Source organism: Lytechinus pictus, chromosome 3, assembly GCF_037042905.1.
Source record: "Lytechinus pictus isolate F3 Inbred chromosome 3, Lp3.0, whole genome shotgun sequence".
NCBI classification, from domain to species: Eukaryota; Metazoa; Echinodermata; class Echinoidea; order Temnopleuroida; family Toxopneustidae; genus Lytechinus; species Lytechinus pictus.
The window spans coordinates 37809275-37836852 of record NC_087247.1 but is presented as its reverse complement, the minus strand read 5'-3'; the positions used below and the strand labels follow the sequence as shown (position 1 = coordinate 37836852).

General features: G+C 35.5%; 1 protein-coding gene across 1 annotated transcript; it reads left to right on the top strand.

Annotated features, from left to right (window-relative positions):
• Positions 1 to 2717: 2717 nt before the first annotated feature.
• LOC129257305 (metabotropic glutamate receptor 3-like) lies at positions 2718 to 27578 on the top strand. Its single transcript, XM_064096971.1, has 4 exons — positions 2718 to 4213; positions 4524 to 5596; positions 21824 to 22025; positions 23860 to 27578. The coding sequence occupies exons 1-4, from the start codon at positions 2818 to 2820 to the stop codon at positions 23961 to 23963; spliced, it is 2775 nt and encodes a 924-aa protein (XP_063953041.1). The 5' UTR covers positions 2718 to 2817; the 3' UTR covers positions 23964 to 27578.

The following is a 27578-nucleotide window of genomic DNA, read 5'->3' as shown; positions in this document are numbered from 1 at the left end:
GCGTTTTTACTGGTTAAGGAAGTTTTGAGTAGTATATAGATATATATTTCTTTTTTGTAATTCACTCAAAAAACAATTACGATGTTGCGACAAGGATGAGAAAATGAATGAAATAAGTAAAACAAAAATCAGCTCATTTTTATGAGCAGATTTTCATTTGCCGTGCTGGTCAATATAGCTGACGGGTTGGTCCGTGTTGCTGACGTGTTGGTCCGTGTAGCTGACGTTTATGCGTTGTTAAAATCATTTTTCTTTCATCGTTCAGTAAAACGACTTAACACATGAGTGGACATATTTTTTTTACCCTCATTATCAAATTTTAATATCATTTTTTTAATCAACCAGATTGTCTAGACACCCTGACTCGAACATTTTATTTAGGTGGATCTGACAAACGAAAGGTATGAACCTATGAACATTACCCAATATTTCGTTTTTTATGTTTCAATAAATTTGATTATTCTTAATCTTTGTTGGGGGCGAATGAAACAAATTTTAAAATCATGCAAGCAGAATTAATTTAAAACGAAAATACCCTTCCGCATCCTACATGCTTATTTTCTCAGCCCCTTTTTGGCCTCTGTGATATTCAGACAGGTCTCAGACATGATTTGATTCATAAGTGATGTCTTTTGCCCCGACTATTCCAAGCTCATTTCATTATTTCTAACTCTAAATTTCTAAATCTAAAACCGAGTTTATTATAACCAGTGGCAAAGACTTGGATATAAGTACTCTATTTTCAACACGAGACCCAATGAGAAATAAATGTGTGGGAGATGTTTTCAAGTTTTTTAACATTGCAGTAATATTTTTTAAACAGCATTTCAGAGATATCAAACATACAGGTAAGGGGTAAAGGAAAAGGTTAATCAAATGAATGGAAAGACAATATTAAAGCACTGAACAAGACAGTCCAAATGTAATCAGTCGGAACATTTGTATGAATTGACCAATTTATTGTTGAATTGTTTGACCATTAGACCGATACTATGTTTATCGTTTCTTCTTCTTCTTGTTAAAAATCTGTTTACTCTCATGGTAGATACAAACATTATTGTGGTCTTAAATCTTTTGAAGATAATAATTGCCATTCTGTATCAATAACTGAAAGGGCAGTATCCTTGTGAAAGGAACATCTACTCGTAAAAAGCTATTTTCAATGCTCTTAGTGGTATCTAAAATGTCAAAATAAAAGGAAATAAGGATAATATTTCTTTCATTCGATCCATCTTTTGTCATTTCGCCAATATCAATATGATTTATTTGAATCCTGAGACGAATATGAATGTTGTCTGACTTAAATTTCAAACAATGCCAAAGCGTCTATTTGACTCTTTGCTTCTGAAAAAAAGTTGTTGGTCACTTATTCCATTTGTGCTTCTTGTTGAATTCATATTAAACGTTACTTAGCACCAACCCTCTCGTATAAAGGGGAATATCTTTCAAACCATTTGTCATGTTAATACTATAATAATATTATTATAGTCTCATTATCGATAGTTAGTAGGAACGCAAATAAAAAGGGATATACATCCATTTGTTTAATAAATTGCATGTATCCTGTATTTTCTTCATCTTTATTTTATCTCAAGGTTTCAATGAAGCTCTCTCTATATACTTTTTTTTCGATTATGCAACAGTCATGACAGTTGGTAGATTTATCATTCTTGAACTAACATCACATATCACTAAAATCCTGATAAAGTATAGAACAACTGACGATTCATGAATAATTCATAGTTACCATGGTTATCTTCATCTTAGACTCACTTAGCAACAACCCTGATTACATTAATTAGATCAATTCGAATTAGGGTCATAAATATTACAAATTTACCTCTATCAAACTTTTTTTTTTAAGTAAGAGCAAATGGCTTTTCATTTCCCCCTATAGTTATTCGGTATTTGACCAGAAAGTACCGCAGTTATTGACGCAAGTCGTGTGACTTGGACTCGAGTTATGTCTCGAGTCGCTTTTTTGCTTACTTGCGACCTGACTTGCAAAATGACCAAATGATCTGAAACTTGTGTTGGACTTGTGACAAGATACTTAAGACTGGAATGAGAGCCAATAATAATTTGTGTGGAGTTTGTAAAGTTAAGGGCTCGAAGTCCTTTCAAAGTCTGTTATTTAACTAATGATACAGTTATTTGTCTAAATACCCACCGTTGATATATTGTAGATCTTTCTTTTTTTGATTTTATTTATTCAATTATCAGCACTAATTGCAGAACTAAAATTCATTCATGTTTTTTTTTATTTTCTTTACTTTTGAATGAAATATACCGCTGTTTCATGATGTTTTCCGTTGATGCGCCAAATCGTCCCAAACTGAACTCTGACCTACAGACGTGGTACTTTGGCGTCATAATACTAATGGATACACTGTGATCGGAGTCTGATGCGAGTCAACACTATTAAGATAGATCATTAATATTTCAGATATGTAACAAATCCTAGTGGGTGTGCTGACCTTACACTTCAGTTGTCGAAAGTATCGAGTTTGTAAAAATGGTTTGTAACCTTTCAGTAGATATGTAGAGAGAGAGAAAAAAAAAATCGATTGAGGTGGAATATGTTTCAAATAACTTACTCAATTCTTCTGTCCCTACGTCAATAATTAATACTTTTAGTGGCTTGAAGGTTAAATAGAGAGAATGCTTACTATCACTATTAAAGAGATGTGCCTTTTTCTTTCTTTTCCATATCCACAGTTATCATTTCGTGTGACTCTTAAGTGAACTCGAGGAACTTAAAGAACAAGAACTATTCAATTCATAATAATTCAACAAAGAACCTCGTTCGGATTTTCTATGGGACCTATCACCTTCAACCGCTCACCAGACTATTCTAGTAGGAAAATGGTTTCAAGCGCCCACACAATGCTCTTGCTATTGACTTTATTACTATGCCTTGCTACATGTGCAAAGCTAGGATCAAGTGTAAAGTCAACAATTACTGCAGAGGTCATTGGAGACCTTATGATTGGAGGATTGTTTCCAATTCATGAGAAGGGTTCACAGAACGCTGGATCATTGGACGATGAGAGGTGTGGACTTATTAACGAAGACAGGGGGATCCAGCGCGTTGAAGCTATGCTGTTTGCCATAGACAAGATAAACAATGATTCTAAGATCCTGCCTGGTATCTCATTAGGTGCAAGTCTGAGAGACACTTGTTCAATAGACACTTTTGCTTTAGAACAGTCTCTTGAATTTGTTCGGAGTTCATTGACATCTCCAAACTCTTTAGATTGCCTAAATGAGAGCACCGTTATCGCACCAACATCTGCGGAAAGTGTAGCTGGTGTCATAGGTGGATCATATTCTACCGTATCTATGCAAGTTGCAAATTTATTAAGATTGTTTGAGATACCCCAAATTAGCTACGCATCCACAAGCGCTCGTCTGTCAGACAAATCTCGATTTGAGTTTTTTGCTAGGACAGTTCCACCGGATACACTTCAAGCCAAAGCAATTGCAGATATCTTAGCACATTTCAACTGGACTTACGTTTCAACAGTCTGGTCTTCTGGGGAGTATGGGGAATCAGGAATGGATCAGTTTGAAAAGGAACGGTTGCATAGGAACATTTGCATCGCTGCTTCTGAGAAAATCCCTTACGCCCCCGATGCCATGACTTATGACGATATCATCGGTCGGTTACTCAAGAAAAATGCGGCAAAGGTTGTTGTTCTGTTCACCCGCGATGTGGATGCACGGGACTTGCTGGAAGCTGCACTTCGCGTTAACGCTTCAGAGAAATTCATATGGGTAGCTAGCGATGGATGGGGTGTTCAAGATATGCCTGTAAATGGTAGAGAAATTGTTGCCGAAGGAGCAATCACGATCGAACTCCAAACAAAGAAGATCAAAGGTTTTGACCAATATTTTCGAGATATAAATCCAAGGACTAACACGCGAAATCCATGGTTCAAAGATTTCTGGGAGCAAAAATTTAAGTGCCTACTCGAACCTAAAGAAAGTGTAAATGTATCGACGCCATGTGCGGAAAATGTTCTTGACGAAGAAAATCATGCCCAAGAAAAGAAAACACAGTTTGTTGTGGATGCTGTGTTTGCCTTGGCACATGCTCTACATTCAATGCAAGCAGATCTGTGCCCAAATACGGAGGACCTTTGTGATAATATGCTGCCAATAGATGGAAGGAGGCTCTTCAAGGAATATATTCTTAATACAACATTTTTAGGTAAGTTTTGCTATGAAGTCAAGCAATAGTTTTTTTTTTCAATTGAAGATGGAACAAAACAAAAAATATATTTCATCGATGAAAAATGACAGCCATTGAAATGCTAATACAATTTAATATTTTTACTTTGTATGAAACTAGCTTTTTAAAAGGAATATTTTTACTTTGGAACCGTTGCCAATTACAGGAAATTGCAATCGTTGCACTAAAGTAGGATGATGTTTACGAGGAAGGGCAATTCTTTGGATTTTATTAAGATAATTATCAGTTCATATCTTCACTTCATACCTATTTCCATTTAATGTTACAGATCTTGCAAACACTGAAGTTCGCTTCGATGCTCAAGGTGATGGATTAGGACGTTACGACATCATGAACTATAGACCTATAGAAGGTTCCGATGACTACCGTTATGTCCAGGTTGGTGAGTGGGCTAACATCCTTTCCATGGACCCATCGGCACTCCATTTTCACCCTGGACTAGAGGATTATAACCCTCAGAACGTACCATACTCGCAATGCAGCAAACCATGTGGCCATGGTGAAGTTAAACTCATCCAAGATGATAAGATATGTTGTTGGATGTGTATCAAGTGTCAGCCTTGGGAATTTCTGGAGAACGAATATACCTGTAAACCTTGCGATATTGGCTACTGGCCGACCGAAGACCTCACACATTGCTACAAATTAGCAAAGCAGCACATGCAATGGGTTTCAGTGTACACCATCGTTCCGATATGTTTTTCTCTGATAGGGATCATCGTTACATGTGGAGTTATTGTCATTTTCTTTCAGTATCAGGACACACCTTTGGTCAAGGCATCTAGCCGTGAGCTTAGCTTTCTACTCCTTGGTGGAATTCTTATGTGCTACAGCATGACTATTCCTATAGTCACCAAACCGTCGGTCATCGTTTGTTCTATCCAGAGACTAGGTCTAGGGTTATCATTTTGCATCTGCTATGCCGCCATGCTAACAAAGACTAGCCGCATTGCAAGAATTTTCGATAGCGCCTCAAGATCTGCCCAACGGCCAAAGTATATCAGTCCGTGTTCCCAACTCGTCATATGCCTAGGTCTCATCAGTGTTCAGATCTTCGGGGAATTAGTTTGGTTGGCAGTTGACCCGCCCTCAACGGTCACCCGTTTCTCGGATGATAAATCAGAAGCCATTCTAAAATGTGGAATAACTGAGATAAGCTTAGTTTTATCGCTTGTCTATGATATGTTTTTAATAGCAATGTGTACAGTTTATGCTTTCAAGACAAGGAAGATTCCTGAAAACTTCAACGAAGCCAAGTTTATTAGTTTTACAATGTACACTACCTGCATCGTGTGGTTTGCCTTTGTTCCGGTTTATTTCGTTACCAAAGATGACTTCAGAGTGAGTATACATCCATTTTATTTTCTATTTATATAGTTTAAATATAATATTTGTACAATATGAGTCGAATATTTTTTTTTAATTTACATCTACCTGTTGAATTTCCATGCAGATGGAAAAAGTTACATCCTTACATTCGTACTGAGAAAGTTTACGATAATCTTAAAATTAGTCCTATACATACATCCACAATCTCCATAAATTTACAAGATACAGCATATTGCATTAAACATGTTGAAACGGAAAATAGAGCCAATTGAAAAGAAGGAAAATATTTTCTCTGGATTCTTCTTCCTTCATATGTACTTAATTCCATTTCATCTACATGTGAATTTTATTTTAAATTCTTAATTCCTGGCAATTCTACTTGTTCGATGTGTAGATTATCAAATTTACGTTTCAAATTCCTTTTAGAAAATTCATTTAAAGCACTAGCCTAGCAATATTTCCATCACAGAACAGTCTCGATAAACAGTATTAAGTGAGGTAAAATAGAATAAAAACTTAGTACTTGGAACGACTTAAAGTTGTTGCCTTTGTCAACAGCATGGAATTGGGGCGTTGGTGATGATTATGCTTCTTAATACCCTACTGCAGGAGAAAGTAAAGAGTAAACGTAATTACACAACTATATCGAAAATGTAACACGATATTGCCATTACCAATGGGTTGCTTTGAAAGGGTGTCATCTTTCTCGTCTACTCTTGGAGGCATAGAAGGCAGTGGGTGGTAACAACGTGACTATCACCTCCGCCGGCGCCACTTCTCAAACCGAATAAAATCTACATCTTGGGTAGAAAGCATCTTTCTCGCAGAGCACGTTCGAGACTTTATCTTTAGTGTTCTATTCGAAACGAGGAATTGAGTGGTTGTTCATTTTCAAATCAAAAGCATTTTCCCTGCTCCACATACTCTCAAGAGGTGAAGCAGGAAATGAGAGGTCTTTTCGTAGAATAGGGAATGGAAATCAGCGAAAATGAAATTGGTTCTCGACAATTGGTTTTAGTCATTGGATGGAGGAGTTTGAGGTCTCGGTAGATATAAAGCTTGTGCGCAGCCGACTTTTAATTTGCTTTAGGTTCGAATCAAAATGTCCCCAAATTGAAGAAATAATATATCTCATGATCTCAAATGCGAGTAGAGGAAGGAAGAACATTCTAAACCTATATGTTTTTTTCTAATAATATAAAGCAAACCAATTCCCTTCACGACACCATGCAACAGCTTACACATAAACAAATTTAATGATGTTATATAGAATTGATTCGTTGTCACTTTCATCAGATTTGGAATTAGTCTATGAAATACTTGATTCAGAAAAATTAACAAAAAAGTAATTAGATTCGATGTACATGGTGTTTTTTTCTTTCTTTTTAACATTCTTTCATCCAGACTTTGAGTGAATGTTTGTTACCATACTATAGTTATCGAAGCAATTCGTACGTTTCATACCTATATTTTTCCAAGAGTTAGAATTTAAATTTCTAACAACATTTTGGCCGTCAAAATTATAAAATTAAAAGTTCTATTGACATTTTACTTCATTATCTAAATCTTCCCTCCAAGCATCTTCGCGTGTAATAATACCTCGAGCGGTCCAATATCACATACTGTACTTGTTTTTTTTAAGTAAGCATTTGTACTGTTTTGACTGAAGAGACATACGTGAGCATGGTGAGTGAGTCCTCATATGGCTTTCTTGTTACCATAGTGAAGACAATAAAAGTAATTATTCATGAGAGAATGCAATGAAATTTTGCCTCACCAATTCTTTTCAGCAGAAAGTGGATTATAATCTCCAAGAAATCTGATGATGAACAAAACAAGGTTATTACAAATTTGTTTGTGTTTCTCGCATAATGAGCCATATTTCCATATTGCTCAACAACTATCATTGTTAGATTTCGTGCTTTGGTAAGCGCAATTTTGTTAGGTTATCATATGGTTTCATGCATGCAGTCTCTAGAGAATGTGGTCAAACAATTTCAAAAAATAAAATTCACTTAAAATTAAGACTCTAATATGACACAAACTGTATTTGCAGTGCCTTCCAATTCATACATTACTTTTTTATATCAAGTTTTACCAATTCACACAAAACTAATAATAATAATAATACAAGTTTTATCAACTTGTTTGGATTCATATATGGTAAATACATATTTTTGGGGAGGTGTAAGTATTGCGGCGAATGAAGTTTTCTTTTATCGATAATAAATAAAGACATAGTATAAGCACATGCACAAAACCCCACATAAGTCCACCCACACACACCAAAAACAAATGAACAACTCCGTTCACAAACACACACACACACACCCTCACATCATCATCATCATCATCATCATCAACCTTGCACTCGACCCGCAACACATATACACACCTATGAAGTATTGTTTATGTTCTGCGTATGCAATATGGATTTCATAATGCAATAATATTTGTCTGCGTGCCGTTACGGTAGGTTTGGCAATGGGTGAAGACATCCAACATCAACCACTGATCCATCTATGTTCTTTCTACAGCGTGGTAGTCAGATATTGTGTCATTACCTAGCTGGGAATATCATAAATGTTGGTTAATATATAACAAAACATAACAGAAAAGACATCAAGATAATTTTAAACCATTGTATTTTTTAAAAATACAATATTCTTTTTATTTGGGTTTGAGATGAACATGAGCATTGATGAACATCAGCCAGTATATTTCCTCAAGAGTTATGAACCCGCAACCTAAATCTTAGTGATTGATTACGGGGCAGATTTTTACTACTGATCATGCACAACAATCAATGCAATCAATCGTATTAATGAGCCCCAGGATCAATTGCTCAACCTTGTGCTACGGGGTCCTGGCCAACTCCAAAGTGAGACAGAGAAAGAGAGAGAGAGTAAGTAATTTCAGCAAACCGTCACGAGTATCACGTTATGATGATATGTCCCTTAGGACCAGTGCTCAAGATACCAACCCGGGTAACACTGACGTAATAGCACAGAGTATTGCAGGCCCATCGTCCTAATCACAAATTTGATTTCATCACGTAATACACGCATCGATGTATAATGAGCCATTCATGGCGAATTTGTAACCAAATCCCAGTTTGCCTTCCTACCTCATGAATTTTCTTCGCCTTTTCAATGTTTTATGTAACTTTAACCGATAAAGGTTACAGCATCTAATAAACTTGTGGTAAACTGTCACATTTCACCCCATGAAAATGAATTCAACGGAGATGTTCATGGGTGCATGGCCTTTTCCATCCACGAAAGTTCAATTGTCTTTATACTTTTTTTTACTGTGAAATATCACAAAGCAAAGTTTTCTGGATAGAACTATGTAGAGCGTAAATGTAAACTCCCCCTTCAAATAATACCTGAAAATCTTAACGCTGATCTTTCCAAGCAGTCATATTTACCATAATTATGTCATAGGGAAAGCGTTACTCTTGTCATAGTAGCAGAAGGATATGAATGATTACCCACCCCCTCCCTCCCCGAATACCCCCATATACATACACAAATGTATACAGTGGTGCTTAAATAATGGACCCCACCAAAAATGAACTATATAGTTAGTTCTCCCATGTTTTACATTTTTAATTGTGAAGTTATGTGATAGAATATTACATTAAATAAAGTTTGTTTCTCTGGGCTCGCTGAACTTATTGTCTACTTTCAACACTCTACATGAAGAAGTACATTTTGGAAAGGGGTTCACTAACTTTTGAGTAGAACAAAAGAGAGTATGAAAGAGAGAGTCGTGTAAAAATGTGGAAAGCAGAAATAAATAAGTAAATAAATAAATACTAATAAATGAATTTAAAAATTCAGCATTTCTTTTTGGGTTTTTTTAGTTATTTTTTTTGGGGGGGGCCGACAGTCGATTTCTGAACATAATTGAGCAAATATTCTGTGCCATCATAATCATCTTTAATGGAATGGTTAGATTACCTCTTTTGATTACATGTCTAATAGGATCTTAAATAAATGTAAAATGATAGATTATTAATGGCAGTACTGTATCTATATAAAATCATATGGGTGAAAAATGGAAACATATCCGGTCGGGTTACGAAGTTAGGTGAAAATACCTATCGTCTTGGTGGCAATCTATTTCACATACTTCAGAATTTCACGTTCCAGTTAACACGTTTTTACTTTCCATGCCTCGCTTGTTATAAATCAGGGCACAGGCATTGAATTTGTGTGTGGCTTGTGAAGAAGTTGCCTTTTGGAAAAGAGATTACATGTACTCAATTTCCTTTGAATGTAAGCCCATTGGGCTGCAATCGCTCCTAAATCAACAAGACCAGTAAACCCCTGTGGACATCAATTCTCAACATGCTATACATTAGTTAAAATGTATTTATGAAATAAAAAATCACACGATGTCACTGGTATTAGAATTTATTTGAATGGTCCTTCAAAGAACTGACAGTACATCATGTGAAATAGTATTTGGAAAGTGGCACTTTTATTTTCGACAACCACTAAAAAATTCCACCTCCTTAGTTATATTTCATACCTGAATATTAACAGACTACCGGAACTCGTTTTAGTGAGTTCAAATCAATGTAAAGATGGAAAGGACAGGATAAGTCTAGAATCAGTGGAATTTGGCAATGGGTCGAATTCAAAACACTTCCTGACACAAATAATTTGTTCGGAATATTTTTCTCTGTAATGCCTGTATAGAGATGTGTTGATATGAAGAAAAAAGAAAATGTCTGATTAAGGTGAAAAACGACGCAATTTATTGTCATTACTATTCATAATACTATGATAAACTTTGTTTTACTATTGAGGTGTATCTCATTATTTATTTATCAACTATAATACATTTGATCAAGGAATGCACATAAATATCCAAATATATGCTACAACACTATCCAACAAACGATAAACAAAAGCATAGCACAGGGATAATGTATGAAATAATTCGTTTTATCTTTAATAAACGAGTTATTATTTAATATTCTACTTTATAGATTTGCCATTTCTCTCTCCCTATTCAAAACCGTCAGAATGAACCTTTAATAAGTGAATTGCCAGTGATGACATACCAGCCAATGTGAGGTAAATAAAACTGGAAAGAATATAACAGAAACAGAGAAAGAAAATAAATAAATAAAAAGAGATCTAGTACAAAAAAGCAGAAGAGTGTGAGGAACTGACGAGTTTGACTGTAGTATTAATTACATTTTAAAGACTTTGGCCTAGATTAAACCAATTAAGCCTATATAATCATGAAGGTAAAAATGGAATTTGAGTTCCCCTTTTACTGCTTTGTCTGACCATCAATAAGAATAAGTTCAGTATTTCATTACAGCAGAGTGAAACGTACAATGTTTTAGATCTCATTCTGTCTGCTTTATCAAAAAATATCACAATAGGATTCATGATCTTTGATCCACGGTTTGCAGTTTTTTTAAATAAACTTAGGTGGTTTCGTCTTTGTATTTTCTGTTTCTTCACTTTTTTTCTCTCCGAAGTATCAGAACCAACTTTAAACAGGCGATCGGCTGATGAGTTTCCCTGTTGATTCACTCAAAGATGGTTCTAATTCAGAGTCATGTTCCATACCCTACTGTTTGACATACAATCATTTGATATGCCAACCAAACACTAGCTCGTCAAGAGTGGGGATGGCTGTTTCCAAGTAGAAACAAAATGAGAAGTAGCGCCACTTAGAGATTTGACTATTGACAAAGGTTGAATCTTGTCAATTTGACTACGAAAAGTCGATACCGCTCTTGAGTGAGTCTACTTGATTTAAATCCGTGAGATGCCGTCTGTCCGAGGCGAAATACTGTGGTGACTCTGTTTAAGAAATAAAAGCTGATATTTCTAAAGTCTGGAAAGTTACAAGAACGAACCGAGGAATAAGATAATAGAGCAGAATAAGAGCATTCAGATATTCAAATTTATGTCAATGAAATGAGACATGTTTGCCAAAGCCCTTGGAGATTCAATTGTCAATGGTGATATGGGCACAGGGTGCAGAATCCAGGGTAAAGCTTCAGGCAGTTGTATTTTGATGCTCCTTTCAAGAATAATAGTTCTAATAAATATCTGTCCGAAGATAAATCACCCCCTCCCCCCAAAAAAAAGTAAATAAATAAAATAAAATGAATGAATGAATAAAATAAGGATAAAAAAATAACTGAATGATTGAAATAAAAGTAATTAAATTAATAAAGAGATAAATAAAACGTGGACCGTAATTTCTGTAGCTATGATGGAGACACAATGTAAAATTGTGTGTGAGGGTGTTTGTGTATGTGTATAGCCTGTCATATACGCTGTCAAGACTGCACGCCCTCTGCAAGTATTATCAATATTTAATAAAGTGCTTTAAACAGGACGATGAGCCGAAGATACGAATTTAATGGTTGCTTTGTACACGACTGCTCGCTCCTCTCTTATTCATTTTTTTTTCACGCCATACGGCTTATCAGTAAATTTAGAGCTCTCGTCGGATTCACTTTTAAAGAAAAAATAGATACAAGAATATATATCTTGTTCCTCTAGATAAGTAAGTAAAGTAAAAGCGAAAGTACATGTAGACGAATAAGAATAAGTAATATTAGTAGGAAAATGAGAAGAAAAAGAAGAAGAAAGAAAATGTGAAAAAGAATAAGAAGAAGAGGAGGAGGAAGAAGGAACATAAAAAGAATAGGGGATGTAAAAGAGGAGGAGGAGAAGAAGGAGAAGAAAAAGGTAAAAAAAGAAGAAAAAGAAAGAGAAGAAAAAGATGAAGAGGAGGAGTTGAAGAAAAAGAATAATAATAATGATGATGATGATAATTATGTAACAACAATAATAATAATAATAGAGATTGATTTATTAAGGGCATTATAGAAAAATCTCTCTCTCTGCGCTTAACAGTGAAAGACATGAATATTAACGTAATATAAAACAAAATTGTTGTAAGAATGGAAAATAGCTAGAGGATATAAATTACTGATCCAGCACAAAGATAAAACCAAGCATTATTAAATCAAAGTTGAGCAAAATACATTTTCAATAATATGTAAATAAAAAAAAAATTATTGTTGGGCAATTCCATAAAATATGTACGTCCGACCACCTATACGTGGGACCTTCATGATTTCTTGTTCTTTTGACCGTTTGTAATGTTTTCAAAGGACCATGTCTTGGTCAGTTTATAAAGTGAAGTAAGACTTGAGAAAAATGGGGGTCGGACGTACAAAAAGGTTGGTCATTTTATGGAATTCCCCTATTGTAAAATCGGAATAAACTAGCAAGAAGAAGAAGAAGTAAGAGAAAAAGAAGAAGATGGAGAAAAAGAAGAAGAAAAGAAGATCAAGATGAAGAAGGAGAAGAGGAAGAAGAAGAAGAAGAACACCAACAACAACACTGAGAACAACAAGAGAAATAAGAAGAAGGAGGAGAAGAAGAAAATATAATAATGGGAGAAATGGTTTAAATAGAACTAGGTGGAATAAGGCACTTCATAACGAAAAACTATTCACCCGACCTCACCATCCACACCGTCCAATTATTTGTATATAGTAAAAAGGTATCCATAACCTTGGAATCCCTCCCCCGGCATTTTCATCGCTATTTCAATGAAGATATTACTATGTGCACCGGCGTTCCCTTTACGTTGACATGCCGAACGCTGCCTTCCTTGCTGACGTTACCTTGTAAAATGTGACTGGGTTTCAAGATTTCTATAAAATATCAGTCTTTGTCGAGAAGTCGAGTCAACATTGTGACAACAAGGAACCGAGGGTAAACTCTTGGGAGAGGAGACGTGATCGGAACGTAATAAGGTATACTGAATGAGAACATAGTCTCTTGACAAGGGAATATGAAGTCCGTCATTGTAAAATATATAATAATTGGGTGTTTCAGAAAATGGGAACACTTAAAGTTAACTTGAAGATGAGTTTAAAAAAAAAGATTTGTTTGATTGTAGGGCATAGGTCAAATAAAAGTATTCATTCTTAAATATATGAATAGGAAATGATTAGAAATTATATTTGTATCTCTCATCATCAAATTGGGCATTTGGGTTCTCTTTACTGCACATCTTTGATTTTTGGAAAGAACAATTTTGAGCATTATAATCTCTTAAAATAATCCAATTCAATTCATAATGAATTGAATTATTATAAGAGTTTATAATGCTAAAAAATATAATACATATTATAAACTTGTATATAGTTAGGTTCAAATTTGTTAAAAATACTTTAAAACAAGTTGTGAAATTTATTTCCATCATTGAATGTTATCATGAATTCTATCAGGTTGGGATATCGTATGGCAATTTGATGTTCACTGCTATACCATTAAATGAGTAGAATGGTTACTCTGATATACTGATCATTTTGCTGCCAGAGCACGTGTACTTTCCATTTCGTTTGCTTTCCTCCAGGGGAAATACCTAAAATATCAAAGCCAGCATTTACACGTGGGATGCTGATTATGTTTACGAATGAGTGCATTAAGTGCTTTGGTTTGAGAAAATGGAGGTGAACACCTTCTCATATGACAAACGAATCATGCACTTAGGAATCATCTATGGATCTTTGTGGACTTGATTACGGTCTAAACTGGAGAGGCGCACGTGTCATAATGTGAGGTATCTCCACACTTGCCAACGACGATAAAGGATGGATGTCGCCATTTTAATACAGCCTTTATCACGTGACAGGTGATCAGGGATTGCAATTCGTTTCATTCTTCAAAAAGATGTCAAGGTGAACTCCTGTGATGACTGATTTCTGCATGAGTTTTGCTGAAGAATTCCTGTGTTTATACCTCACGATGAATGACCGATCAATTCCATCATCCAGAGGCTTTTGGAGGTGACGTCACCCTAGCGCACATCCATAGTCACTCGCATTAAGGGTTGGTTTATCTTATAGGCTTGTTTGGATTGCAGTAAAGCACATCAAAATAAGCAGAACGATGTAGAAGGGATTAGTCGATCTCTGCAGACGAGCCCTGATTTAAGTTTTGGCCATCTTCACGTGATTGCTGATGGAAAATTTAGAATGAAAAAAAAGAAATGTTCAAATGCTTTTCATTAGAGAGAATGAACATCAATCTTCCTCACTGTAAAATATATTGGATGAAATTTTAACCATCACGAGGGTAGTTATGTGTCCAATCAATTTTGGGCAGCATTTTACCCAATGCGGGAAGCATAGTGTCCAGTAAGGTTAAAAAATAAGCAGCAATTACTTTAGAATGGGCAAAATTTTCTTCACACTTGATAAATAAAAATGCCCAAAGAAAAGCCCAATGTTGGTTGGACCATGGATGGTTGGACACATAATTACCCTCATTGAGCATTTTTAGCCAATATCTTTTAGAGTGCACTGCAGCCAGCAAGATACTTTCCTTGCATCATGCTATAAAATAAACATAAAAATAAAGAACATAACACAGACCACTTAATGATCGGTTTTAACAGTAGGGGAAGGCGGGGTAAGTTGAGCATAGGGGCAAGTTGAGCCACCACCCCCAGGCCAATAATGAATGAGTCAGACCGTTGTGGTGGTGTCATGTATTGATGACCCATTGCATAACCCCTAACCCCACCACATCGTTTTCAACTTTGAAACAAAAAGTACTTTTTTAGAGCGAAAAATACAAATTTCAGCCAAAAAAGTCAAATATGGTGTGAAATAGATAAGTGCTTTTTACACACACATGTCTTTAAATATAATAGGCATAAGAACAACATTGTTAGTCTAGGTATGGATCTTAATTCTTGTCATAGTCTTTTACATGATGGATGCATAAGAAATGTGTGGATGCGAAATTATCGCATTGAGTTCGGACTGGGGTAAGTTGAGCCAGGCAACATGGGACAAGTTGAGCCATGGTAATTCTTATGGTAATGTACATGTATATATATATAAAAAAAACCTTAAAAGCCATCGATATGCAGGCAGAAAGGAAAAAATTTACATGACTGTTCTTTCCTTTTAGAGGATGTTAGTATTTATAGAGAATTAGCAAGTGAAAAGACTTTAAATAAAAAATTGACATGCTGGTTCTTCCCCCATACATTTTGTACATAATTTTTGTGGCTAAACTTACCCCAAAAGGTGGCTCAACTTACCCCATAGATGGGGCAAGTTGAGCCATTTGACATCTCTTTTTTCAAAGGTGACAATGACTTTTAGTGTGGGATAAAAAGTTATATATAGGTGACAAATATTTCAGAAGAATTAAATTTTAAGGCAAGGTACTTATTTCTACAAGATTATTAATCATATCAATTCTAACATGCAAAAAGCAAAAAGTGTCACAACTTACCCCGCCTTCCCCTACTGATCTTCTTATTCCACTGGACCCAACATTGTCACAGGTATATAAACACAATATACATGTATATACATGGGTAATGTGTATATGTATTATCTTTAAGATCTGTAGCCTTTCGCACGGTTTGGATCCATGGATTCCATGGAATTGCAGAGAAAACTTTTCAGGTTTTGTACATTTTGCTTATGTTCTTTGCACTTACAAAGAGTTCATGGTAATTTACAAAGATACAAAATGGAACGTGTAGTCTCGTTCGCAGGATTCTTTCTTCTGTGTATCCTGATCAAATTTAATAAAATATTGGTTAATCCCATAGGTTGGGTAAATGAATAAATCAAAGCAATCCGTCAGGAAAAAATATTGGTGAAAGCAATAACACTAACACTATTTTCATTATCGTGTTCCCGTATTCCATTTCTTGACGACGAAAGAAGATGGCAATATTGTGAAGAATTTTTATTCAATTTGGAAAGGATGAATTGTATTCTGTGGGAATACCATGAAAGCTTGAACAGAAAAACTGTACCTATTTTTTTCTTTAATTACGAAACCTAGTTTCTAGGAAGAAAATCTCCCGATAAAGTTTTATCATAACACCTATAGCCCTCAAGTATCGTAAGCTATAAACATGATAAAAAGATTTGGATATCTAGACCTGTTGATTCCAGTCACCCGATACCTAGTTTTGACTTTCTCTTCAATATCTTCAATCCTTGTAGGAACTGTAACGAAACTCTTCGCTCCTGGCAACGCCACCCTTGTGTATGCCATGAAATAACAGATCTCACCTACGGTTGATGGCAAAACATGAACTTTTTTGTCTTTTTGATCTAGCACTCTTTCAAGTTTTGTATTTTGTCACAGGGCAACAAGATAGTGAATGTTTTGTACAATAAATGGGACGTAGGGGGGTAATGACCTATTTTGGATCAGGGGTCGATTTGAGATAAACCGTTATATTTTTCACTCTCTCTTGAATCCATGGCGATTTCGGTCCATTGATAATACATTTCAATACTATTTGGACCTAACGTTAGTTATCTCAACATTACGTATCTGTCTATACATTGCGGATAAATAACGAGTATCATATCGCAATTGGGGGTTATGTTGATGTTACGTGATAATTATGTTTTAAATCTGTTGCAAAATACCGTGCCTAAGAATAGAAATCTCTTATTTATTGAGAGAAGCCTTTCCGATTTCACGGTGCAGTGCATGGCATTCCCAAACCCCTGATACATTGCCTATCAGCTAGGATGTAAAGCTTCATATTTAGCTTCCCCTGTCACTGTTGCAAGTGGTAGTAGGTACATTAGCAGCAGAGTTTGGAAAGATATAAATTCACTTGTCCTTCTTTGAAGAAGGCATTCGAGGAGACTTTTTCGCGTGGTTAATATGATTCTCCCTTTCGATGAGGAAGAGAGATCGATGCTCATCAATATTTTATATTTTCCGGACGAAAAGTAATCATGAAATGAATTGAACGGATGACATTGAAGAACACAAAATGTTATCTTTATGCGAATGTAAGTTTAGTAATCAAGATCATAGTATGACTGGAGCAAGATAAAACAAATAACTAAACTTCTATTGACAAATACGGATTGCGGCCTTGGTATTCATCACCAAGGTGTATTATTACGTCACAATGGGTATTGGCTACTATCCAATACTGAATTGACATTGTGTCGTTTTGCTGTAAGTTTGATAAAGGGTGAATAAAGGATCAGAATCTATTCACGTCAAATCGACTTCGAGGATGTTCGAATGTCAGACATTATTGGACAATTAAATGAAGGAGGTATGGAGAGATACGTCACAGTTAGAGAAATGTAGAGACAGCTTATGAATTTCAAATTCAAATAAATAGATACAGAGAATAGGGAGATAAATACTTATGAAACGAATATACACATAAAACGTGAGAAAAAGAGGAGAATGAGACACAAACACACGCACACACACACAAATTGAGATACAGTCTGAGACACAGAGAAGAGACAAAGAGAGAGAGAAAATAAGACACATATCCCTATTTAAATATCGCATTGGCAAGAGGGTGTGCGCACGAGAGTGTGTGTGGGTGTAAAATTGGGCGCATGTGTGTATATCATGAGTGGGTTTGGAGGGAGGGGTATAGTCTTGAGTAGGAGAATCGTTATTTAAATTTCGCATTGGCAATTGGGTGTGCACATGAGAGTGCGTGTGGGTGTATATGTGGGTGCATGCGTGTATTATGAGTGGGTGTGGAGGGAGGGGGAGTCTTGAGTAGGAGGATCGTTGAGAGGATTGAGACATAGTACTCTGGGCTGTCGCTACGATGTGCAAGCAGGCGATGTGTGATGCCTTGAGATTTTTCCTAATTCAATCGGCCGCAGGTGCAATGGACTACGAGTCGAACACTCCGTGAAGAATGATAGAGAGAATGAATGAATGCGAGACAGTATGTTACAGAAGAAAAAAAAGAAAATCTCATCCCATCTTTTCTTGTGTTTTATTCAAATGCACTGCGAGAATTGTCCCGACTCATATACCAAATCTGTTAAGAAAGTATGTGTGCATCCCAGCGAGAGTTTCCCGGGACGTTCCAGAATGTGCCGCTTAAACCACCCGCAGAAAGGGTATATGTCGGATGTTCGCCGCATCAATCACTTGATAGGAGAGTATTATGTGACGTTTGGGATGATAGTTGGGAGGTGTCCGTGCTGAACTGTGAAAGAGGAAGAGAGGGTTGTATGGGAAAAAATGAACAATCAGCAGGAAAAATAAAAGCCATTGAAAGACTGAGGATAATTTTGAGACAGAGATGGGGTGAGTGAGGATGTGCGAGTCAGATTCTTTGATCATTCATGCACATTATGATATAACTAAACTTTAAGTAAAGGTATCTACTTTTAAAATGTGCACTGCTATGGTCGAACATGTATGAAGGGATGTGAGGGTGTGGAAGAGTCAGCAGAGTGGTGGAAGGTTCGTTTACCTGATCATTGTTCTGTTGTGGTTTTATTTCATCTACCCAAGGCTTTCCATTGAGCAGATATAAACATGTTAAAATTCTCAATCATTACAGCATGATAATTATGCCCCGAAGATAGCGGAATATAAACATATTAATAAAACGATATCTACCTCTCAAATATCTTTTAAATGTGACAGACATGTTTGCTGAAATCAATATGCAGCTGTTGGCGCTTTGTTATCATATAAACTATGGATTTCCTTTGAAGTGAAACCGGTATAACGATATGAATAGCACACTGATGCAACAGTCACACTAAGACAACGGACTCCAAACCGACAGGTCTATATCCTCTGAAATAAGATAACAAACTTGGTCTATCTATTTTCCTAATGTGACTGTGGTATTGCGAATGCTGGGTCATAGCCTGATCCGATTTTCAATTCAGATCCATTTTGACACAGTTTTATCTGCACGTGAGGGGAGGAAGCGAGGGAGAGAAACAGAGTGGAGGCTATATATAGAGAGAGAGGGGAGGGAGGGGGGGGGTGGAAGAAACTGAGACACTGGCAAAGGAAGAAGGTGGATAGATAACAAGTATCTCACTGAATTCTACATGTACCATTTATCGAACTTTTTTCAATTTCAATTCATAGTTTTTCACCAATAAAGTATTTCATAAGGCGAAATATTTTGGGGGTAATACATTGTCTTCATTACTTCGCTTGTGAAGAAAAAAAAAGTTTGATCAAAGTAAGTTTCAGCTTCATTTTGCATTGTCCGTGTTGCAACCTTTAGTGCTAGTGATATAGATTTCAACATCAAATCATTTCATTGTGCTAGATGTACTATGCCCATGGAATAACGAAAAGCTCACAAAAAATAATGCCCTGCTTACACTACCATAGTACAGTTATATCGTTTATATGAAATACGTGTAAATAAAACTAAATTTGCCTCAAGCGTTTCTTCGTTATTCCTATTCGTGTCGTTTGTCAAATCACAGCACAGCATGATCCGCTGTACCAAGGAGATTAATCAAGAAAAGCAAGGCCACAGTAAATTATGCCTCTGCGTGTGATTTATCGAATGAGCGTAAATCTGATTTACACACTACACCCTGACATTGAACTTGGCGAAGGAGTTCTCGATTTCCAACCAACCATGGGACAGGTGCCAGTTCGCATTTTACAATCAGTCAACCGTTTTTATATTGCTACATTGTATGTTTGATAAATACATCTGTGATTCACAACGAAGCACTTTTATATAGACAATTCAACCTCACATCGATATAATAATAAGAAAAACTGTTTTGCCAACTTCTTTGAGACAAACTTCGTTATATGAAAATCGTGTAGACATTCTTCTAGTCTAATTGATTTATAAGTGATAGGTATACATGATTTGTGACTCTTGAGTCTTCATTGAAAGCCCTGTTTTTATTTGTCTTACACCTGTCACGTACAATACAACCCCCCTTCCCACGCCATGATAGCATGAAATAAACATCGCAGATCATATAAATCAGATTGAACGAAAGAAACTTAGGGCCTTTTCACACGTGACTCTTGAATCATTATTGTAATGATGATTGCTATTGTAATCGTGACTGTGATTATCGTTCGGGGTTCTCATGTTCTAGTTTGGTATCACACGTGCTTAATATTCATCATTAGCCTTATTTTTCACTGGAATCATCATTCAAATTACGATTGCTTTTTACCGTGTGAAAGGGCTGATAGTTGGTTTCGAATTCCTAAAAATACCCCCCAGAACCCCCCCCCCCAAAAAAAAATATTGGCATGCTGCTAAGGTTAAAAATGAGCGAGCAATACTTTTGGTTCCTAAAAAAATGTTATGGTAATATTGATAACCATTCCTTGAATTTGTCAATCCTACACTAGAAAATTGAGTGAGTAAGAAAAGAAAAAAATAACAATTATGCATACAATGACTTTTTAGAAATATGCAGGGAAAGCTTTAACTGGTAATTTGTTTTAAAAGCATTCTTCTTAAAATCTTCCTGTCAACATTCTAAAAGGAAAGCCAAGAAAGTATTCTGACACTTAACAGATAATAAGTGAAGTGCCTGCTTTTACTTTAATCACCTATGTTGTAGGTTTGAAGAGGTTTAGCATTTCCCTGATTATTCTTGTAAGTTATAATCTTCTTGTAAAGCATTTCGTAAAAAAAACGTGAACTTTAAATGACTGTAAGAGACTTTTTGATTATAGAGGAAGTCCATCGTGACTTACAGTTCCTTTTATCAAAAGCAGAAAAGTGGGAAATTTGTTAATGAGAGTTAGTTTCCATTAAAGAATAACAAATTTAACAATTTGTAAAGGTTATGTTTTGTAATGTTACATGTGAGGAGCATCCCCTATGTTGTGCCATATATTATAAATCAAATAAACTTTACATCTTCTCAGAAAAGATATGATAAATATGCATTCGATATATCATATACCACCACCAAAAATATTTTGGTGTATGTTTCAATGTGTTTGATGTCACGTCACAAAATGAAAACTCCAAAAGTTATGTATGACCGTTTTTTCTAATAGATTTTCAAAAATCTTCGTTAATAATTTTGTCTCAAATTATGTCCTTTTAAAACCTCAGGGTAAAGTACCTCCTGTAAACAAACAATGTTTTGTTGTTAGATTTTTTGGGGGAAAATAAATGTGAAGAGGCATAATTGCTGAGATCCAATTTGACGTTAATACATTTTCACTTATATGTAAATGCCCGGTTGATAATTAATTTGAATCAAATTTTATCAGTATCTCGCAATGTTCTTTAACTTCGTTATGTTAGTCTTTCCTTTTTCAAATGATTATGCGCACTAAAATGCTATCTTTTGTTTTAACAGATGTATTTACTTTGTCAGATCTATATTTTCTCATTAAGTGTTTTGTTCTTTCTTTTCTTTCATTAACTTAAAACATGCAGCTTCAGACGACAACACTGTGTGTTTCCGTGAGCATTTGTGCATCGGTGGCGCTCGCCTGTCTCTTTGCGCCCAAAGTTTACATCATCGTCTTCCAGCCTCACAAGAACGTTCGTAGACTCAGTTCCCATTCGTCTCGACGGTCACAATACGACGGAACACGATTCCGGGATGAGGTGAACAATCACACTCTGTACAACAGCGGTTAGTCCCAAACCTAGCAGCAGGTGGATGCATTTGGAGGGTATTTTGTTTTAAAACGCTTTCCCAAAAAAAAAATTGCAAAATATTTCAGTTCAGGCATACTTCTTCACGGTTTGTTTACCTCTGAAAGCAAATACATCACATTGAGAGTCATACAAAACCCACCCTGAACATTGCACTGTATAATTTCCTTTTTTTCATTCATCTAACAGATATATCGTATTTCCTCTCTATAAAGAAAGTTTCCCGAAAAAATACATCCTTATCTTAAAAAAAAAATCAGTACCCCGTTGACGGTGATAAAATTTTGTCCTTGAATACATTGATAAATCCGTTTGTTCTACTTTCAAATACTTTGTCTCCTACTCTCCATTCCAATATTAAATTGCACCTTATGTATGCATACTATTTTTGCTATTTTTTAAATCTTTGCACTGGCAAGCTTTGCATGCATGTACTCATATGATAGCATCCATCTCATTCTTCAATGTTTTTTTTCTGTCTTTCAAAAGAGAGCGTTGTTCCCACTGATTCTTTTTTAGATACATATTCCACTTTGAGCTTGCTGTATATATTTGTTTCGAGCTTCGAGTTATTTATTTCCGGCTTCGAGTTTTAAGTTATACATGGAGTTTTCGAGTCGCAATGTGCCATTCTAATATCGCAAAAATTCAACTCGAAAAATCTACTTCGAAACTCTTGAAGTATAACACGATACTCGGAAAAAAGATGAGTCGAAACTCGGAACTAGAAGACGATAGTAAGGAACTTGAAACTTGACCAAAAAGGAATGCACCGCCACCTACATGTATACGACAACGTGTAATTTTACACAGCACGTATTGTACGGGTAAACGATTATTCCCACGGCTGGTGTGTAAAAATGTATAACCAGTAGGAACATCATTATTTTCTGTTTTGTTGCATATGTTTGTAATACAAAATGAACTTCTGCTTGCTTAACTTAATATTTGTGTATTTTCATTGAACGTTAGAGGGTTATACAACTATTGGTAGAATAACAGTGGCAAAGAAGTTAATCTAAAAACATTAATGTTGTAATTATTCTTAAAGACATTATTTATTTGTGCTTTGATCCAGTCATTATTGACATTCAATATTTACGAAATTGTAATGTAATTCATGTGAAAAATAAAGTGAATTAAAACTTGTCGCATTTACCATCTCTTCTGTTCATTACATGGTATTTCCATTTACATTAATTCTCAGTCAACCATGGCGTCGTTTCAATCAAAAAGATACTCCTGAAATCATTATAACATGATCGATGAAATTTGTCTCAGAAATTTTAAGTGTTATCTAATTTGGATTATTCTAAATTTGTCTGAATGTTAGTCGCACCGTGACCCTTTTCCTTTGAAATTGGAAAAGGGGTCATTGTTAATTGTTTTCTTTCTTAATTGAAATTTAACTGAAAACAGCCTTCCATATATGCAAACGTTCATTCTTATTCAACATATTTTAAAGTATGCGAATCATATACCCTATAAATATAATAGTGCTAATCAGGACCCAATGTTAGCGATTAATCGCTAAATGAAATGGCCCAGTATCAAGATTATCGTTACATGCGCATTTTGCTCAGTAGACTGATAGGAACCAATCAGAAATGTTCGTTTAAATAAGCCCTTAATCCTCGACATTTGTATTACGGAGCCCTTAATCATATATATATTATTACTTAATTATCTCAGCATGGATTGTGCTAAAATTAATTTGTTTTTAAATCTTAAATGAACTTTCACTTTGCAAAAAATAAAAAGAATCTTCGCTTTTCAGTGCTTGTATTTTCATTTTTCTTTCCACTTTACAGTTTCCGTCCAAAAGCCTCGACAACATGGTATCAAACTAACACCTCATGCAACACATTATGATAGTCAAGATACAGACGGAGAAACCAGTCAGGCCTATCTGTAACATAATCTTACACACCTACCCACAGTGCAACGCGACATGCACATGCCCACTTGATAGCCAGACAGTGACACGGTGTTCTACACCTTTACATCGGAAGGAGGAATTCGACAATACTTCCGATATGAAATTGAAAATGACTTAATCGTTGCATCATAAGGATCATCACCATGTTATTTTTCTTTAATTCTTCTTTTATTAGGAATATCCGTTTCGATGAATATTTCGGTCCATCAACATAAATTTTGAAAATGAGCTGACCGGCCTGACCCTCATACGGAAAACCGAAATCTGACTCAATACTGTGCATCAGATTATAGACTGTTTAACATCTGAAAGTTCGTCTGAGACTTTTTTGTCAGGCCTAAGTTGATGACCAGCAACGTATCATAAAGAAACATAACTATTTTCATCACGTGATGCATATCACTTTATTTCTTCATTTTGATTAGACAATGATGTTACGACAGCGACTGTCTGGCTGACTTGTCTCACGTTGCCTTGGACATGAACCAAGCGGTATGCCAACAAACTGCAGTATATTGTCTTTTCGTGTTCTGGAGTGGAAACTTGTTATTCTACCATGGATGTTTATCACCGTAAACAACATCGAATCGACTTGATGCTTTGCCCATCGTAGGTCAGGTCATTGTGTCACCACTAAGCACCGCCTGGTTTTTCCCGCGTCCTTGGGACCATCTTGCGAAAGGACGCAACCTTCACACGCAATCAATCATTCTTACTTCATGTTATCATCACTCTTATCCATCAATGACCAATCACCTAAGGTGTGATAGAATCAAAGGCTAATTCTTGCGTGGTCGTATGAAGAACCTTGGAATGAAATAAGCATTGACGGATGAAGTGATCATTGATTTGTGCATCTACCGATGGTTGTGGTTTGTCCATAGCAATTGTAGGTTTTGATGCTAGCCACTGAGAAAACAATGAATAATGTACTCAATCAAATCTTATTTGTGAAAGGGACTGCACATGAAAACTTCTAAAACGCACATCTGGTTTTGGACTATTTGGTGGATGCAGCCAGGAACAATGATCAAATCTCACTTTCTATCATCAAAATGTGATTGTAGATAAGATTTTTCTATTAAGATTTGAATGTCGGCGAAAAGCAAACTCGATCCAAATCTATTGAACCACATGAGCACGTAATGAGCTTGAAGCTATACAGTTGACGCAATCGTGAGGAATTGATAGACAATCATCCTTTGGCACAGATCAAGTTTTTATTTCCGACAATGATCGCTTGTCATCCCCGCAGCGAGTTGTGACATCAACGGGATGTGCTGAGGTTGAATCTTTCAACTATTTCTTTTCCCAAATTGCTATACCACGGGGAAATCAAATCTGAATAGTTGCAGTAAAATAAGCGCATCATGGATACGCAAGTGATTGAAAGATAAAATGAATGTGCAGTGAGAATTTGTGAGTAAACATAATTTGATTGGTTGTGCCGAATCGCGGGATGTCTGCTGGGGGTATCACTTACCTTCATCTGGGGGTGATTCTTGCCATGTTATGGAGCTGATATGTGTGGCAAATCTTTGGAAATACAAAAACAAGTAACCAGTTAGACGTGATTTATTGTGTGTAAGGCATCTTTGGCAGTGCAGCTGTAGTATTTGGGGATACAAAGTAAGGATGCACCTGTAAGCGGAAATCAATGGATCTAGGGTAGATGGGAAGTTGTCATGTTGAACATAAATATCTGTTAAAGATGTACGGTGGAACATGGAAACATCTATTTTTTTTCTGAATTAGTTTAGGAGAAAATAACTTAACAAACGAGATCAGTGACTTTTATGATTTTTTTAAGGTGTTATTATTTTCAATAGTTACTAACAAAATCGTCCAATGATAAAGATAAGAGAGTTTCGAATAAAAAAAGAAGATTGTTTTTTTGTAATGACAAGCAAACTGTACGTCATGCAGGAATATATGCCAAATAGGTTATCTGAAGTTCCTCATTGTGTTATACTCCACATTCATGTAACCCAGATGCATATTTTTCGCAAACCCCTCTTTGGGATGTGTAAATTAAGAGTGCTTGAGACACATAATTTAGTTAACATTGAAATGTCAGTGAAATTAATTTTAGCACAGAAGACATTCTTCGGTACGTTTCTATTTTGTGCATATACCTATAAAGTGAACAGTCATATTTCTTTTCTGGTTGTTTTCTGGTTTGGTTATGGTGTAGAGAAATACTATTCTCTAACTTTCTTGGTTATATGGGTATGAAAGCAAGGCATATCTTTGATCAAGATCGCCTCGGAGGTTATAATTTATCGCATTACATGAAGCGATTATTTGCTATTTTGGTAATATTTTTCGGGGGGGATGGAAATTTCAAAAGTGCCCGTATTGACGTAAATTAATCATCACGATATCTCGCCTTTTAAACATATTCACCAAATTTAGAATGATTCCTGAAGCATTCACTTTGGTCTGAGATAGAGCTCTCCAGCTTAAACACCAACTGAAGAATTAAAAAAGTCCCTTTTCGATGACACGATGTTTACAAACAGTTTAAACTCGATGTTATAACTTTTTTTTTCATCCAGAAAAGCTTGATTAACAAACCCTAACCAATGGCTTCTCTTTTTATGAATAGTCCTGATTTATAACCACTTCACCGAATACTTTGTGGTAAATTGTACAGTAATTGATATTAGGTTTTTATTATCATGATGTACATGTAAATATATGTTACTTATTTATTTTTGCTCTCATTACGTCAATTAAGACTTAAATAGGAGTTGTCCAATGGATTGGGGGAGCTTTTCATTGAAGGATTTTCGGATGTTTGAGCCGACAAAGCCTGTTATATCCGACAATAACCATAGTGACAGTGCTTCTCAGACAATGAAGAAAAAAAAACAAGGAAAATTGTCAAACGTGACGATTTGTAGGAGGTTAAATGTTGATGACATACTCCTCTGTTTATGATTATGCTGTCAGTCGATGATTCTATTTCATTTTGTTCATTACCAATGTAAAACGATCGTTTGAGTATTTATTTGCTTCACTTTCAATACGTTAAATATTTATTTCAATAACACTTAATCATTTCATTCTTGTTATTATTACTGTATTGCAAGTTCCATCGGGATTTCCTTTGTACACATAGACTCATTCTTGTGTCTTTTCCTTTTCACCATTACAAATTAATTTCCATGATAAATATCCTTCCCCCTTTAACGTTATGTCACTTCGTGTTGCTGCATTTCTAACTGTTTATGATATATATTTTTTCAAATTGTTATGGAATAGGGACAACGGTAATAATTTGGTGAAGTCAAACTATGCACTACACTTTATTTTGTACAGATTATCTTATTAAAAGTAACGGGCCTGGGTTTTTCAGATATTTTGCGGATGATAAAAGAGAAAATATAATTATCATTCATGTAAATATTTATATTCATAATGAAAGTAAAATTCTGATAGAAATGCAAACTATAAATATAATTACAGATATTTAATGCAAAAAAGAAAGAGATGGTTTAGATGTTATAGGAAGGATTGAAAATTTGTATATTTTGTTAATTCGTATGATTGTATCTAAATGAAGAAAATAAAGAATGTAAGCGTCAT

Coding starts and splice junctions, on each gene's coding strand:
- LOC129257305 (XM_064096971.1), top strand. CDS start 2,818: ATGGGACCTATCACCTTCAACCGCTCACCAGACTATTCTAGTAGGAAA. Junction 5,597..21,823: donor TTACCAAAGATGACTTCAGA/GTGAGTATACAT, acceptor TAAAACATGCAG/CTTCAGACGACAACACTGTG. Junction 22,026..23,859: donor TCACACTCTGTACAACAGCG/GTTAGTCCCAAA, acceptor TCCACTTTACAG/TTTCCGTCCAAAAGCCTCGA.